A 17,628-nucleotide genomic window follows, 5' to 3' on the forward strand; every position below is an offset into this window, starting at 1 on the left:
TTTGATGTGTGACGTATACTAGTATCAGTCATTGAAAAAATATCTTTAACCAAGTTTAGTTTGATCTTCTCGTTATGAGTTATGCTGTTTTGAACAAAATGGCGATTATAAGTAACTCGTATTATATGGAATTAAGTTATTTTTATTGTTATTTTTTTGTTGTTGTTTTTTTTTTGGGGGGGGGGGGGGAAGGAGAGGGGTTGAGGGAGTGGAGTTGGTGGAGGGGAGGGGGGCGACACAATTTAGGTCATATGGCAAATTTATATGGAATTAAGATAAAGTATTTGTATTAGACAACATGATACGTGTTTGAGACATAACAATTTTATCTGGAATATTGCACAGACAAAAATCGTATTGAACTGGTTTTGTTATGTGAATTATCTATTCAAACTGACACCTAATATATTATATATAGTTGATCGTCATAAATGGTATATTCCAGGAGCATTTTATCATGCCAAATAGATGATGGATTACTTGTTTGTGTGAAGAAAATATGTTACCCTACGCTACGATTTCGAATATAAGGAATACGAAGACAATATTTCGTACACACCAGAATCTAGCTTCCTCTATCTTACTTGTCAATGAGCTATGTAGAGGTGGTGACCCTATGTACAAGAATCTAAAAAGAAGCCCCACTAGTTTGAAGTCTAAATGCTTTCTAGCAGTGAGACTTGCATAAACGCGTTAATCAGATGCAAGTGATACTTCACTTTCTTTCTTAAATGTGTTTTAAAGGTATTAGGTCTTGCAAATATGCAAAGCGTTTGTTTTTGTTGTTGTTGTTGTTGTTGTTGTTATATCATTCATATATCACAAATATGGTGATGTTCAGTCATCCTTAACAACTTTTTTAATATCGAATAATTTTCCCAGAATGTGCCGCCTGTGAAAAATATCTATTTTTATTATTGATCAATGTTAATTCGGATAACTGGATATTCTCTCCACCTATTCACTAGTCTCAACATAGTTCCAAAGATTGTATAGGTATATTTTCATATAAAAATGTATTTTTGTTCACCTGTGACTTAACTTAAAGTTCGTTAGAAAAATTATATCACATCAAATTAAATCTTTAATACATGTAATAAATATGTGTATATATGTTGTTTATGTAACTTGATATAATAAGATGGTGGTCAGTTCTGTTCTATTTAGTTATATTATTATCACATAAAAGATCTATATCCCGCGAAGCAAATTGTAACAATGTATTGACAGTTTCCTTAAAATAGAAAATAGTCCCGAAAAAGATTTTCCTAGAAGTGAGTCTTTAAAAGATGTTGATGGTAACTTTGCGAAATCATAGTGCCTTAAATTGAAAAACGAGTCAGTTACTGTGATTGTTTTATTGGTTTTAATTCGCCCCGACATGATTTCAATCTAAGGTGTCTTTGATGGAACACAGCGTTTGCGTCTTCGGGCACTGTTCAGGCACGGTCAGGCACCTGGATAAAGCCAGCTAGCTAAAGTCATCTTTTAACCAGGCAATCATCTTGTTGATATTAAGTTTGATGATTGTAGGCCGAATAGTTCTTAGGTCACTGAGCGGAAACCATTCATGTCTCAATATCATTGTGACCAGGCCCTCTGACCAAAGAAAAACAACGAAGGTGATCTACTGAAAACAGTCAAATCATTCAATGAAGTTTGACGGCTGTAAGCCTTAGCATTCTTTAGGCTCTTGAGAGAAAATCGTTTTCAGTCTCAAGGTCACTATGACCCTTTTTCGCACAAAATTGAGAGAGGACTCTACCTTAATATGCTTGATTAAGATCCAGCAAGCGTTTTATGAGAAGAAGTCGTTTTAATGTATTTATTTTTTAGCTCTAGCGGGCTAAAAGGTACCAAGTGCTCTCATTTAATTTAAATTGAAAAAGGCTCTTACAATGATTCTACAGGACCAACTTTGAAGAAGATCTATTAAGCTGTTCATGAGAGGAAGTCTTTTAAAAAATATATTTCGAACGTTTACTTAAGCAGCCCATCAAGGGAATTATATCATCTTAAAGGTATTGTCAAGCTCAATTCGCTCTATTACATTTTGATATACAAAACACTCTTTAAAGTTGACATTTTGTAAAGTAAAATTAATGGGTCAAAATTTTTAATATGTGCACAGCGGTCTGAGAAAGGACCAACAAGTGCCAAGTCCAGTCTCTAGACGTTCTAACAGTCGCCCACTTATTATAATCTTTCCTCTATTTGAAGATCAAAATAAATAAAACATATCGTATATACTGAGACGTATACTAATTACATCATAATTATTTCATTACATATTTGTTCACTTAATCAGCTTCAACAATCACATCTTAAACTATAAAAAGATAAGTAGAAGGTGGATAAGAACAATTATTTGAGTACAATTCAATAAGTCGAGATGATAATTAAATATATGTAAAGGATAATGTTAAGCACATTGCAAACGTAGTAGAATATATAATAATAACAGTATCAATGTATTTCAAACTGATAATTACACAATACATATAAAATCATTTCCAACATACAACAGAAACAAATACTTCTATTCGCTAATAAAAAGCGTATGAAGCCGAAGACTGCCTTAACACTCATTTTAAACGTGTTGTTTATATCATGTATGATAAAAAGACAACATGAGATAGTTTCTGAACACAAACAGTTCTTAAGTAAGTCCTGTATACATATAAGAGTTAGGCTTTCTTAACCCGCTAACTAAAATACAAATGCCTACGTTTTTATTGATATTTCTTTCTTCAAAACATGAACAACCACAATTTCAGAGGACAAAGATTACGATGCAAATGTACTGAAAGCAGTAATAAAAATTGTAACATTTTAAAGTTGTTGCTATCACTACATTTTCAGTTCTTATATCCAAACTTTTGACAGGTTGCAACTTCCTTTAACGATCTTTCGTATAAAAATTGTTTTAAAACATTAATAAATTCAGATTATGATATACATGTTCCCATGTTTCCTACAATTATATAAACCAGCGTTTTCAGTTAACTAGTGTATTCTCACCAAATATCATAATTATATCCCGAAAGAAAGAAGTGCGTCGCTATTTGCATATAGAAGAAGAAATGGATAGCCAATGAATAACGGAAATGGATCAGCTTGGCAGTTTGGCAACCAATGCTGATAAGTAATGGTTTAAAATATTTCTTGACCTCTATCATTATTCCAAGTATAATTCAATTTCCATCTTCAGTTCTGTTGTCTCCTTTATATAGAAAACCACTAAAATTGAAACATAATTACATAACTAAAAATATTTAGGAAAAATATGAGACATTGTCAAGTCTGCAATCGGCTCTGATAGTCATTTGTTTAGGTTGCAGTATTTTATACTATAAGTTTATCCTTTTTAAAAGGTAATTAAAATAAAAAGGATATTTGTCAGATTTCATTATTGATGTTCGAAATCTCTGATAAAAATGTCCAGCTATACTAAAAAGATTTAGCGCAGATTCAAGTAGATGTAGAAACACGAGAAAGCAAGCGAAAAAAATAATCAGTTGGTTTGAAGAGATATATAATTAATGATAATAACATTACAAGGTATCAAAAATCTACTTATACATGTACAATGTACATCAGCAGCTTCTGATACATCTGAATTTGTACTAGTGTTGGTTTCTCCTATATCCTAACAAAATTGTTATTAATTTCTGTTTACATTTACAGGTGAAAAAATATTTTAGTCATCTTTCCTAAGAAAAAAATGGTAAAAATAATTTTCTTAATTCAACATTGTTTTTATATTGTGCCATTTGTTCAATTGTAAAAATGTCCCATCTTTTAAAACTACATTTTTGAAGAATGAAGAATGTCATTATTACTATTTGATTCTAATAAACATTTAGGATATCACAGGCAGCATACATTGCAATGATTATTTGTTGCACACAAATAGCTAAAGTTTTCTCAAGTATGTCTGAATGTTCATTATTAATATATGGTCCCCAAAATATTGTATTTACGAGTCTCGTTCTTTTTGCTTCACGATCTTGAAGCTGACGCTGCACTGCTTTGAGATGAAATTTCATCATCGGAGGTCTGAAAGGAAAAAAATATTCATAAGCTAATTCTAACCCTGGTACCAGACCAGAAAGAGAAAGCCACTACATAATATACCCTACCCCGAACCATAGTCATGAACGGGAAAATAAATAAAACACGAATTTCTCACATGAAACGCACAGTTCGGTAAATGGTTACCATGCACATTGAACAAGTAGTAATTTATCTTCCATATTGTGTACCTGACACTTTCATCATTGTTACAGAGTAAAACATGGGTGAACTTCGCTAATGTAGTTTCGGTCTGGATAAAAATTGTTCTGGCTGGTTAATTTTAATCGCCGTTTACTACACGTGTACGCTAGAATGTGTTTATGCAACATATGTGCGATGTGTACAAATGAATATCATTGTATGATTTCAAATTCAAAATAATTCCTAAGATGCAATACAATTTAAAACTAGAGCTGTCACAGGAGACAGCGCGCTCGACTATTTCGATGCTGGATAGTGAAACTGGGCACATCGGAGGAAACTAGAGCTGTCACTGAAGTGTTTAATGACTCCAATTGTGGATGAAGATATTGCACAATAGCCTGAGTCTATGTCAAAAATATCAACTTAAAGTCATAAGAGAGGTAAAGATAAAATGTATCAAAACACTATATAAGTATATCCTAGTAAGCAAAAAGGGGCATTATTCATTAAATATTGGTGCCAGAGTTATGCAGCTTGTGTCATATAGTGTGGGTGATGATGTTGAACAACTATTTTAAGTTTGAATAAAATCCATTCAGTAATAACAGAGACAGAGTGAAAGTGCATAAAAACTTTAACCTAAAATTCTAAGTAAAAAGGGGGAATAATTAATAAAAAATTGGTGTCAGAGTTATGCACCTTGCATCATATAGTGTGGGTGATGATGTTGAACAACTATTTTAAGTTTGAATCAGATCCATTCAGTAATAACAGAGATAGAGTGAAAGTGCATAAAACTTTAACCTGAAATTCTAAGTAAAATGGGGAAATTATTCATGAAAAAATGGTCCCAGAGTTATGCACCTTGTGTCATATGATAAGGGTAATGATGTTGAACAATTGTTTAAGTTTGAATCAGATCCATCCAGTAATAACAGAGATAGAGTGAAAGTGCATAAAACTTTAACCTGAAATTCTAAGTAAAAAGGGGAATAATTCATGAAATATTGTGCCAGAGTTATGCATCTTGTGTCATATGATGTGGGTGATGATGCTGAACAACTATTTTAAGTTTGAATCAAATCCATTCAGTAATAACAGAGGTAGAGTGAAAGTGCACCAAAACTTTAACCTGAAATTCTAAGTAAAAAGGGCGAATAATTTATGAAAAAGTGGTGCCAGAGTTATGCACCTTGTGTCATATGATGTGGGTGATGATGTTGAACAACTATTTTAAGTTTGAATCAAATCCTTTCAGTTATAACAGAGATAGAGTGAAAGTGCATCAAAACTTTAACCTGAAAATCTAAGTGAAAAGGGGGATAATTCATGAAATATTGGTGCCAGAGTTATGGCCCTTATGTCAGATGATGTGGATGATGATGAGGAATAAGTATTTCAAGTTTGAATCAAATCCATCAAGTAATTACAGAGATAAGTTGAAAAAGAGAAAGAAAAAAAACTTTAACCAAGGTGGGGACGCGGAAAGACGCCGACGCCGACGCCAGGGCGAGTAGGATAGCTCTCCTTATACTTCGTATAGTCGAGCTAAACATGATATTAATCAAGAAAAGAGACAAATGCTTTAATGCATAAGGTTTTAGTAGGAACAATAACCTAAAGAAACCAAAATTTTATCAGTGATATGGAAGGTAATAAGTAGCCTGGAGAGTATCATTGATGGCTCGCAGTTCAGACGTCAGAAAACAACAGTCAAATTTTGAAAATTAAAGCACTCCTTCATATGGATCGGTGTATCAGTTCAGTGTCCCAGTTCATCAATACCACAGAAATATTACATTAACAGTTTTCAAGTATGTACAATGCATCTGAAAGCTTGATTCACCGGTAATAACGAGTTGTACTTGTTAGTGTTTTTTGACACCCAAGCCAAAACGACAAGCTTAATTAAGCTTGCATTCAGGCCGCAGCAAGATTGCAGGTGCAAGCTTAACAAATGTGTGGCAAACTTGTTTCAGCGTGCAGCAAGATTACGATTGCAACCATTATGTAAGCTTGCACAAACTAATTCGTGCGCTTCCTAAAATCTTGCAAGCTTGTAAAGTTACGCACGCTTGCGTTTGGAACACTAGGGATCTTAACTGCAACCGTGCAAGATTGTACAATCATAGCAAGATTGCATGGTTGCGCAATCTTGCAAACTTACGCACACTTATATGAGTGTGGACAAAAAGACACTTGCGAGTGTCTCGCAACCTTGTTATGATTGTGCAAGCTTGCAAACTTGCATATCAATGACTATCTTCATCAATCTTTTCAAGTCGGCAGTCTAAATTAAATGTACTTCTTTTCATTTGACAAACTGCAAAGTTTATGAAACTTAGTCACTTTCAATGAAACAATATTTGTAGTGATCTGTAGATAAAGACTAAAAAATCAGGGCCAATATTTTTTAAAACAACATATTTTGTCATAAAAAAGTAATTGGTTAAATGTATTACCTCTGCTTTATAACCAAAGAATTTTAAAAGGTTACAGTATCGCAAGCTAGTCGCAATCTTAAATGTATAAAGATCGAAGGATGCCTGCTGCAAGCTTGCGAAGCAAGACTTATCCGCAAACTTAATTTCTATGGAGCATCTGAAAGCATTAATTGACATGACTGCAATCTTTTTAAGATTTCAGTTAGCTTGTGTAAGCTTATTTCAAACTTCTCACAAGTTAGTCGCATGCCTGTATTTTGGTTTGGAGTACAAGACAGCGCCATTCTTACATTTGACCGCTTAACTGGCAGTGACACAGCTGGCAAACGGTAAATAAATAATGTTCATTGTCTGAAAACTGTAGTTTAAGTATTCACATCTAATATGTCCTTATCTATTATATTTTTTATTTTCAGCAAAAATGTCCAGAAATATATATATCAGAGCACTTTTCTCGGTACATCTGACGGATTCTGCTTCTAACTTAGTGACTGTACATTATATGCTAATGGCATTAAACTCTGAAACTATTATTATGACAGTGTGCTTTAATTTGACAAAAACAGAATATTACACGAACATGCAAATGTAAATTTGATTAGGCTAATTAATTGGCAATGACTTTTTCCCAAAGAAATATTGTCTGACGAGGGGATTTTCACATGTACGAAGTAGCGGTCGCATGCTCTATCGCTCTAAAATAGTCAATTAATTATGTAGTTCTTCCAAGTATCATCAATTCTCTTAGTTTAAATAGATTCAAATAAACACAGCAACACTAACAAAATCCTGAGTCGCGAAAACTAATGACAAAGTGAAACACGTGTCATTTATTCACTAATGCATACTGTTTAACATATTTTACAATTGTTGTTAAGTTCTACATAAGACTGTTGCCTTTTTAAACATTCTTGATATGTCAGTTACCGTGGTTTACTTAATTCTGGCTCACATAAATGCATTCTGACTTTTCTTTTTCCTTCCAATTCTGGAACATGAAAAACATACAAAATTCATAATTTGGAGTAATGCAACGGATATCAAATTTCCGCCAAATTATATGGAGCAAAACTCCAATACTTGCATAATATGTTTTTAGGAACAAAATTGCATAACATATTTGGAGCACAACCTATTTGGAGCAATAATCGAACAAAAAATAAAATACAGTTATAATTTGCAATTAAAAAGCAAACTTGTATCAAGGGGAGACAACATTTTTCATTTTTGTTGGAAGTACATAACTTTTGATAATACAATATGTTTATTTTTTTTTCAAAACATGTAATTTTACTCATTATAATGACGACTGTAAGTGTTTATATAAGTATTATAATTTCTTAAAATTTTATACATGTATGGCGGCCACCTTGGACTTTTCGGCCATATTTGATTTTTGGAGTTGTTCTCAAGCTCATTTTTTTGCCCTAAAGTAGTTGTGTTTTGTGCTTTTTCCATTTTCTGAAGTATTTTTACACGATTTTACTGGACTAATACAGTGGCATTTTCTTTCGTGAGCTTAAACGTTGTCAACCAACACTAAATCTGCAACAATTACAAACTTGTTTCAAAAAACTTGTTTTTAATTTTCGTAAAGTAAATGCATTACACTTCTGGGTAAGTGGGTCTATTGTCGTTATCAAAACAACTTTTAACTGTATTTCACGAAGGTTATGTATGCATGTCGTGTACAATATTTCAAAGTTATATAAGAGGGCCATGAATACCCTGTATCGCACATAAGATGACCAAGTTCCGAACTTGTTCTACATTTCAAAGATAAACATTCCGACCAGGATCCATAATTATCGTGTTAAAAATATAGCCTCTAGAGCGTTAAAAAAGATATTTCTATTATTTGACCTGGTGACCTAGTTTTTGACCCTAGATTATCCAGATTCCAACTTGACCTAGATTTCAAAAAGACAAATATTCTGACAGAATTCATGAAGATCGGGTAGAAAATATGGTCTATAGGGTGTTAGCGAGGTATTTTTAATAATTTGACATTATGACCTATTTTTATCCCAAATGACCAAGTTTAGAACCAGACCTAGATTTCATGACGATAAATGTTTTCACTAAGATTCATAAAGACCAGGTAGAAATTATTGATGTCATGGTTTTAACAAGGTTTTTCTGTAATTAGGTCTTGAACCAAGATGACTGTTTGAAACTCATTAGAGATTGGTACTAAAAGAAACATTCTGATTAAGTTTCATTAAGATAGAGCGACCCATAGAATGTTCAAAGTAAAATTCTAAACGGCGGACGACTACGGAAGAAGGCGAGGGACACTGGTATAACAACAGCTCACATTGAGCACTCCTAAAACGGTAATTTTGGCTTACTTCTGGTTTGTGGTATGAAGCATCAGTTGTATCACCAGGTAACTGATGTTTTTGAAGTTTCCGACGCTCATTTCTTTTATACTCCAACTCCGTTTGAATCTTGTAAATTCGCTCTGCCAGGAAATGGTAATATTCCCCCTGAAATCAGATGTATCAAATATAGATTACTATTTAATTCTAAAAACATTTTACTGGCTGTGACAAGTACGTTTGAAAATATCCATTATTTAAAAACGTGTGTAAAGATCATCTTTCGTATGTGTTCAATATTTCCATATTGACTTAAACGAAAGGATGTTTTATCAACGACATAAATCAGCAACAAGAGGGTCGTAATAACCCTGGATCGCTCACCTGAATAATATGAGCTATGTATCAAGGCTGTATCTTAAAAAACAAGAAAGTAGGTCAGTAGGTCACATTAATGGTCACAGAATGACTGAGTTTTAAGATCGGTGTGCAAAAGTGTACATACCGTCCAAATTGCAAAGCGGTATCTTAAAAACAAGAAAGTAGGTCAGTAGGTCACATTCATGGTCACTGAAAGTTAGTTTTAAAGTCGGTGTGCAAAACTGTGCATGCTATCAAAATTTCAAGGCTGTATCTTAAAAAAAAAACAAGAAAGTAGGTCATTAGGTCAAGGTCACAGTCAAGTGACCCATAATCACTTGGAATCATCAGGTAATTAAACAGCCTAGGAAATATTATCTGATATTTCTTTTAAGTATTTTTTCCTCTATTACTCATATAACAACTGACCCTCTTTTCACCCCAGGGGCATAATTCGAACAATTTTGTTAGAAATCAACTAGGCAATGATACATACCAAATATCAAAAGAATAGCCTTGAACTTTCAGACAAGAAGATTTTTAAACAAGAGCTCCGCAAAGCGGGGCAATATACGCCCCGATGGGTTACATCAGAGGATGGGAGGAAACTTTAAAGAACTTGACTTCACTGTTGAAGCCACAAGGACAGAAACAACAAAGGGAAGAAATTCCAAAAAATAACCTAAATCCGTAAGATCATCCTTACCAGGTACAGGTATGTCAAAAACACCTAAAAATTGGAGGTACCATCCATGTTGTACTAGAGAAAAGTGGTCTCGGTTTTTTCCTACGGCCAACAAAAAAGTTTCAAAATAAGCTATTTATAGTAACATAAAAGGGACGTAATTCAAAAAATATAGTACGTGAACAACAAGAGGGCCATGATGATTCTATATTGCTCACCAGAGTTGATCTGGCCTACTGACCTAGTTTTTGACCCAAAACGACCCAGTTTCGAATTTAACCTAAAGATCACCAAGACAAACATTCTGACCAAGTTTCATATTGACTGAGTCACAACTGTTCACAAACTTTTCATTTGATTTGACCATGTGACCTTGCTTCTGACCCAAAATGACCCAGATTAAAACTGAACCTAGAGATCATCAAGACAAACATTTTGACCAAGTTTCATAAAGACTGAATAACAACTGTTGCCTATATAGTGCGTCCACAAGCTTTCCTTTGATCTGACCTACTGCCCAAATTTTTAACCCCACATGACCCAGTTTCGAACTTGACTTAGAGATCCTTAAGCAAACATTCTGACAAAGTTTCATAAATAGTAAGTCACAATTGTGGCCTCTAAAATGTTCACAAGCTTTTCCTTTGATCTGACATATTGACCTAATTTCTGACCCCACATGACCCAGTTTCGAACTTCACCTAGAGATCATCAAGACAAACATTCTGACTAAATTTCATAAAGATTGAATCACAACTGGCCTCTAGAGTGTTCACAAGCTTTTCCTTTGATCTAGCCTACTGACTTAGTTTTTGACTCCACTTGACCCAGATTCAAACTTGACCTAGAGATCATCAAAAAATAAAACAAGAGGGTCATGATGACCCTGGATCGCTCACCAGAGTAATATGAGCTACATGTTTCAAATGTCAAACTGATGATTTTTAGAAATTTTTGAAAGATTTTCCGATGTACAATCAAGTAACCCCTGGGGCAGGGCCAATTTTACCCCGAGGGTCATGATTTGAACAAAGTTTGTAGAAGTCTACTAGGCAATGTTACATATCAAATATCTAAGACCTAGGCCTTCTGGTTTATTTTAGAAAATTTTTGAAGATTTTCCTATGTAAAATCAAATGACCCCTGGGACGGGGTCAATTTTGACCCCGGGGGTCATGATTTGAACAAATTTTGTAGAGGTCTACTAGGCAATGCTACACGTAAAATATCTAAGCTCTAGGCCTTCAGGTTTAATTTTAGAAATTTTTTGAAGATTTCCTATGTAAAATCAAGTGACCCCTGGGGCGGGGTCAATTTTGACCCCAGCATCATGATTTTCATATTTTTAGTAGAGGTCTATTAGGCAATGCTACAGGCCAAAGAACTAAGCTCTAGGGCTTCTATTTTTTGAGAAGAAGATTTTTTTTAATTTTCCTATGTAAAATCAAGTGACCCCTGGGGCGGGGTCAGTTTTGACCTCGGGGTCATGATTTGATAGAGGTCCACTAGGCAATGCTTCACACCAAATATCTAAGCTCTAGGGTTTCTGGTTTTTGAGAAGAAGATTTTTAAAGTTTTTCCTTTCAGTTGCCATGGCAACCAGAGTTCAGTATGGAATTCAATTATTTGAACACTTTTTAAAGAGGACCATTTATGGAACACCCCTGTGAAGTTTCATCAAAATTGGCCTGGTGGTTTAGGAGGAGATGTTGTTTAAAGGAAAGTGTGGACGGACGGACGGACGGACGCCGGACGGTGAGTGATCACAATAGCTCACACCGAGCACTTCGTGCTCAGGTGAGCTAAAAAACATTCTGACAAAATGTTATAAAGATTAAGTCACAACTGTAGCCTTTTGAGTGTTCAAAAGCTTTTACTTTAATCTGGCCTACTTACCTAGTTTTTGACCCATATGTCCAACTTTCAAACTTGACTTAGATATCATCAAGATAAACATTCTAGCCAAGTTTCATAAAGACTGGGTCACAACTAAGGCCTCTAGAGTGTTCACAAGCGTTTCATTTGATTTGACTGGGTGACCTAGTTTTTGACCCCATATGACCCAGATTCAAACATGATCTATAGATTATAGATTATCGAGACAAACATTCTGGATAATTCCCATGAGAACATGAATTGTTGTCTTTACAGTGTTGACAAGATTTTCCTTTGATCTAGCCTAGTGACCTAGTTTTTGACTCCATATGACCCAGTTTCAAACTTGACCTTGAAATCTTCAAGACAAACATTCTGACCAAATTTCATAAAGATTGAGTCAATATTGTGGCCTCTAAAGTGTTCACAACCTTTTCCTTTGATTTGACCGGGTGACCTATTTTTAATCTCACATGACCCAGATTCAAATATGACCTAGAAATCATCACGACAAACATTCTGATAAAGTTTCATAATTATTGGGTCAAAACTGTCGCCACTGGAGTGTTCACAAACGTTTCCTTTGATCTAGCCTATGATCTAGTTTTTGACCCTACATGACCCAGTTTCAAACTTGACCTAGAGATCATTAAGACTAACATTCTGACCAAGTTTCATAAAGATTGGGTCACAAATGTAGCCTCTATAGTGTTCACAAGGCAAATGTTGACGGACGCTGGACGACGGACGACGCACGCCGACGGACGCCGGTCAATGACCGGTCACAATAGTCCACCTTGAGCACTTTGTGCTCTGGTGAGCTAAAAACAAGAAAGTAGGTCAGTAGGTCAAGGTCACAGTCAAGTGATCCCTAATCGCTTGGGGTCATCCGGTAATTATAATTAAACAGTCTAGGAAATATGATCTGATAATTTTTGAAGTATTTTTTCCTAAATAACTCATGATTATAAAAAATGACCCCTAGGGCTGGGCCTGTTTTCACCCCAGGGGCATAATTTGAACAAACTTGTTAGAGATCCACCAGGCAATGCTACATACCAAATATCAAAGGTCCAGGCCTTGAACTTTCAGGCAAGAAGATCTTTATTTTTTTCCTTTATAAGTCTATGTTAAACTTGGTATCCTAAGGGCAGGGTCTCTTTTCACCCTAAGGACATAAGTTGGACAAATTTGGTAGAAAAACACTAGGAAAGTCAACATACTTAATACCAAAAGCCTAGGCCTTGAATTTTCAGGCAAGAAAATGTTTAAAGTCTTCTTTCATATATATGTCTATGTAAAACTTGAGACCCACCGGGGCAGGGCCTCTTTTCATCCGCCCCCTGGTGGCCTTGTTTTTTACCGAAACAGAATGGCTTAGGCAAGTTTGGGAGAGGGTCACCTAAAGATCATTTTTACAAAATATTTTTGAAATCCGGCTAACTGTTTCTGACATGAAGATTTTTAAAGACTTTCCTTCCGGTTGCCATGGCAACCAAAGTTCTGTATGGATTCAATTATTTGGGCAATTTTCAAAAGGAGGCAAACAAGGATTATTCCTGTGAAGTTTGGTGTAAATCTGTCCAGTGATTTTGAAGAAAAAGAATTTTTACAAATTGTTGACACACGACGCACGACGGACATCGAACAGTCACAAAAGCTCACCTTTGGCCTTTGGCTCATGGTGAGCTAAAAATCAAAGCGATTTAAACATATAATTTACTAAATTGCTCACCTTATCATTTGCGGTTTCATAACAATCTCCCTCAACTAGTTTTGCATATGCTATCAATTTCTTCATTCTTTTATCCTCCAACTCAGCTGCACTTGGTTCAGGAAGAATGGCAGATACTCTGCAAATGCAATCAAACATTAGTTAACATCTGATAACTTTTTTCAATCCTTTGGAAGGTAACTGAAGTAGGCACTACAATAAAATATTTAATGTTGTAAATTATTATTTTGAGGTTATCCCAATAATCCTTTCTATGTTATCAAAAACCTTTACATATACATATATGTTTATACTGCAGAGAAAAACAGCAAGTTGCCATCACTTATCCTTTTTATGCTTCTAGCGACTTGTTGTATTTACTTCATTTTTTAAGGCATTATACTATATATCTGGAATGTCTTTGACTTCAAATTTGACTAGTGTTTTCTTTGTGTGACATAAAAGGACGAGTAGAAAACCAAAACAAACTATCGGAAACTATAAAACAAATCCAAACGAATAAAATCCTGTAATATCTTCAACAAAACAAAGAACACAGTCCATTTAACTTACATTTTTTGTACAATGTGGGTCCTTAAGTCTAGAGTAATACTCTTGTACCACTGTTTCGTTCCCTGGTTTGTCTGTGTAAATATTGGTGTAAATAAACTGTCTACCATCTGGTTACCCTTCAAAATTGTATTCGGTCCTAAGCAAGTAAAATACAATGTTGTTGCTGTTTATGAATCATTCTAACACAACTCGCATTAAATGAATCAATCTAAACTGCTTTTGATAACCAAAAAATTTAAAAGGTAAGGTACATAACATGTTCTGTATGAATTTAGTTTTAAAGGAATACTAGTATGTTCTACCTAACGCTACTGACTAAATATCACCATCTTAGTTTATTCCAAAGACAAACTATAACCTTCCGCCACTCAAATAATACCAACTCAGAGTCCGTGAAAAGTTGCTTATCTAAACCTTACAAACTTGAAATAATGACATTTGATTAAAATTTCACAAAAAGTCCTAATCCTGAGGGGCATGGCAATAGGATATTACTATTCCTGGTTTTACTGCCAGAACAACACATTTTTCATCAGTCTAATTATGACGCTCAATGCAAGTCACTGATCGCTGTGACGGCCCAAACCTTCAGTGAACTTTGCTTGTTTGTTTTTGGTTTAACACCGTTTTTCAACAGTGCGGTGGGCAGTTAACGTAACCAGTGTTCCTGGATTCTGTACCACTAGAAACCTGTTCCCCGCAAGTAACTGCCAACTTTCCAACATGGATCAGAGGTGGAGGACAAATGATTTCAGACACAATGTATTTTATCAAATCGTCACGTAGAATATACGCCCGCCTTGGGATCGAACTTACGACCCCGCGATCCGTAGTTCTAGGCTCTTCCTTTTGAACTAAGCGGGCGGGCCTCCGGTAAACTAGATGTAATAAACCTATTACTGTAGCTGAATTGCTACCTGTGCCTGTGTTACACGATCTATTCGTATTGAAAAAATATAGCCTTTTTAAAATCAAAGGGTCATAACTCCACGGCCGGGAATGGTACATAAAAGCCCTGACAATAAGCACCTAAGGGTAGGGTACAACATATACAGTGGCATTTTCTTTCGTGAGCTTAAACGTTGTCGACCAACACTACATCTGCAAGAATTACAGACTTGTTTCAACGACTTGAGTTTTAATTTTCGTAAAGTGAATGCACCATACTTCTGGGACAATGGTCTATTGCCGTTATCAAAACCACTTTTAACTGTACTTTACGAAAGTTTGGTATGTACGTCGTGTGCATTTATTGTTTTGATATCATTTATATGGATTGTATACAACGTCAAAATGTTGTAAGTCATTGCTGTAGTTTTCAAGCCTATCTTCTACAATACAGCCTAGTTTTTGTGTTTTTACCTTGTTTTACCCTTCGCCCCACCAGCAAGAAAGCACGACAGAACAGCCTATTTTGTATTTGTCGAGTTATCGTTCTGTACCGTTGGTGGAGAGAAGATAGGACACATCCAATAACTTGAAATAATGATTAATGAAGGTAGTCGTCACGACAGGTGTATTTCTAAACTTTTAGTACTGGTGGGTAAGAAAATATCGTTCTGTTGTCCTTTATTTGTCGAACTGTCGAGTCGACGTTTCGTCGTCCCGCCAGCACGTCAGTACGATAGAACGAAACATTTTGTATTTGTAGAGTTTTCGTTTTTGTGTCTTCTGGTAGACAGGCGAACTCTTGACCTGGTTATCACTTTGATCAGACTTACACGAAATAACGACTCACATAAGTAGCCAATCACGAGTTTTATTGTTTGCCAATATAGAAATGTCGTACCGATGCCCTTTATTTGTCGAGCTACCGTATTGTGACTATTGTCACTTCTTCTCTAATCCAGTATGACAACACAGCAGAAAACATTTCTGCATTTGTCGAGTTGCCTTACTGTCAGGCGTAGGCAAAACACGATAGTAAAACATATCGGTATATTTTACACGAACAAACGACAAAAACAAGTTACCAAGTCGACAGATATTTTATCAAGTTTTCGCGTTGGCGAGTACAAAAATGTCGTTTCTGTGCCTTTTATTTGTTGAGCTTCGCACCACCAACACGACATCACGAACAGAAAACACTTTCTGTATTTGTCGCCCTGTCAACTTGAAACGATCGAAATCAGCCGCAATAAAATTTGGCGTATTTATATTGAATGCTTCGTTTTTCTTACATCGTGAAATACAACAAGATGGTCATGATGACACTAAATCGCTCACCTGAGTAATATCAGCCACATGTTTCAAATATTAGAAAGTAGGTCAGTAAGTCACATTCATGGTCAATATAAGTCAGTTTTAAGATCGTTATGCAAAACTATACATGTCATCCAAATTTCAAGGCTGTATCTAAAAAAAGTAGGTCAGTAGGTCAAGGTTATAGTAAGGTGACATGTAATCATTTGGATACATCAGGTAAATATAATTAAACAGTCTAGAAAATATGATCTGATAATTTTTTAAGTATTTTTTTCCTATATAACTCATATAACAAGTGACCACCAGGACGGGGCCTCTTTTCACCTCAGGGCAATAATTTGAACAATCCTGTTAGAAGTCCACTAGGCAATGATACATACAAAATATCAAAGGCCTAGGCCTTGAACTTTCAGACAAGAAGACTTTTATTTGTTCCCTATATAAGTCTATGTTAAGCTTTGGACCCCCGGGGCAGGACCTCTTTTCACCCTAGGGTAAAAAGTTGAACAATTTTGGTAGAGGACTACAAGGCAATGCAACACACCAAATATCAAAAGCCTAGGCCTTGCAGTTTCAGACAGTTGAAGTTTTTTCCAATATAAGTCTATGTAAAACTTTTGACCCCCGGGGCGGTGCCTTTTTTCACCCCAGGGGCACAATTTGAACAATCTTGATCACAGTGTATAGACTCTCTGTACGCCCGACCGGAAGTCGCCAAAAACTAGGCGTTCAGAAATCAAAACACAAATTTTTGCTGTCGCGGATGGCTTGGATTTTCGTTGTTTATTTCGTTAATATCGCATAAAGTAAGTGTATTTTTTATCTACATATTGTTTAAGAGCTACTGTTTACGTAGATACCAAACACGCCTATTAAAACTCTTAATATACTTCATTTCAAGTCAAATCACGTGTGGGTATTTGTTCGATTTTGTAATAAAACTATCAATTCTTTGAAATACATGTATATTGAGCTTTTGCAAAGAATTGAAACCTTTGCTACTTCGTAGATAAATATCTTACGCATCAATAAATACTAGCATGGCTCTATGGTAACGAATGCGTTTTCAGGAAAATGTGTTTTTTCTGAGACATATATGCCGATTACACTGTCCCACTAGTCGATACATTACTGGCCCACTAATCGCTATTTCTAAAATCCGGACTGAACGCTTAGTCGAAAAACTGAACGCCTATTCAAACTTCTTTTCATTCATATATTTCCATAATT

At 35.2% G+C, this 17,628-nt stretch overlaps 1 protein-coding gene across 1 annotated transcript in view; it reads right to left on the reverse strand.

The window, feature by feature from the left end:
• Positions 1 to 214: 214 nt before the first annotated feature.
• LOC128551356 (protein sepa-1-like) overlaps positions 215 to 17,628 on the reverse strand; it is a gene marked incomplete at its 5' end in the record, with an annotated part of 30,122 nt that continues 12,708 nt past the window's right edge. The window contains 4 exons of the mRNA XM_053532207.1: positions 215 to 4,059; positions 9,017 to 9,154; positions 13,642 to 13,759; positions 14,194 to 14,329. Of these exons, the coding sequence (XP_053388182.1) occupies positions 4,003 to 4,059; positions 9,017 to 9,154; positions 13,642 to 13,759; positions 14,194 to 14,329 (449 nt within the window). The remainder of the gene's footprint in view (positions 4,060 to 9,016; positions 9,155 to 13,641; positions 13,760 to 14,193; positions 14,330 to 17,628) is intronic.

Source organism: Mercenaria mercenaria, unplaced genomic scaffold (assembly GCF_021730395.1).
Source record: "Mercenaria mercenaria strain notata unplaced genomic scaffold, MADL_Memer_1 contig_1012, whole genome shotgun sequence".
NCBI lineage: Eukaryota > Metazoa > Mollusca > Bivalvia > Venerida > Veneridae > Mercenaria > Mercenaria mercenaria.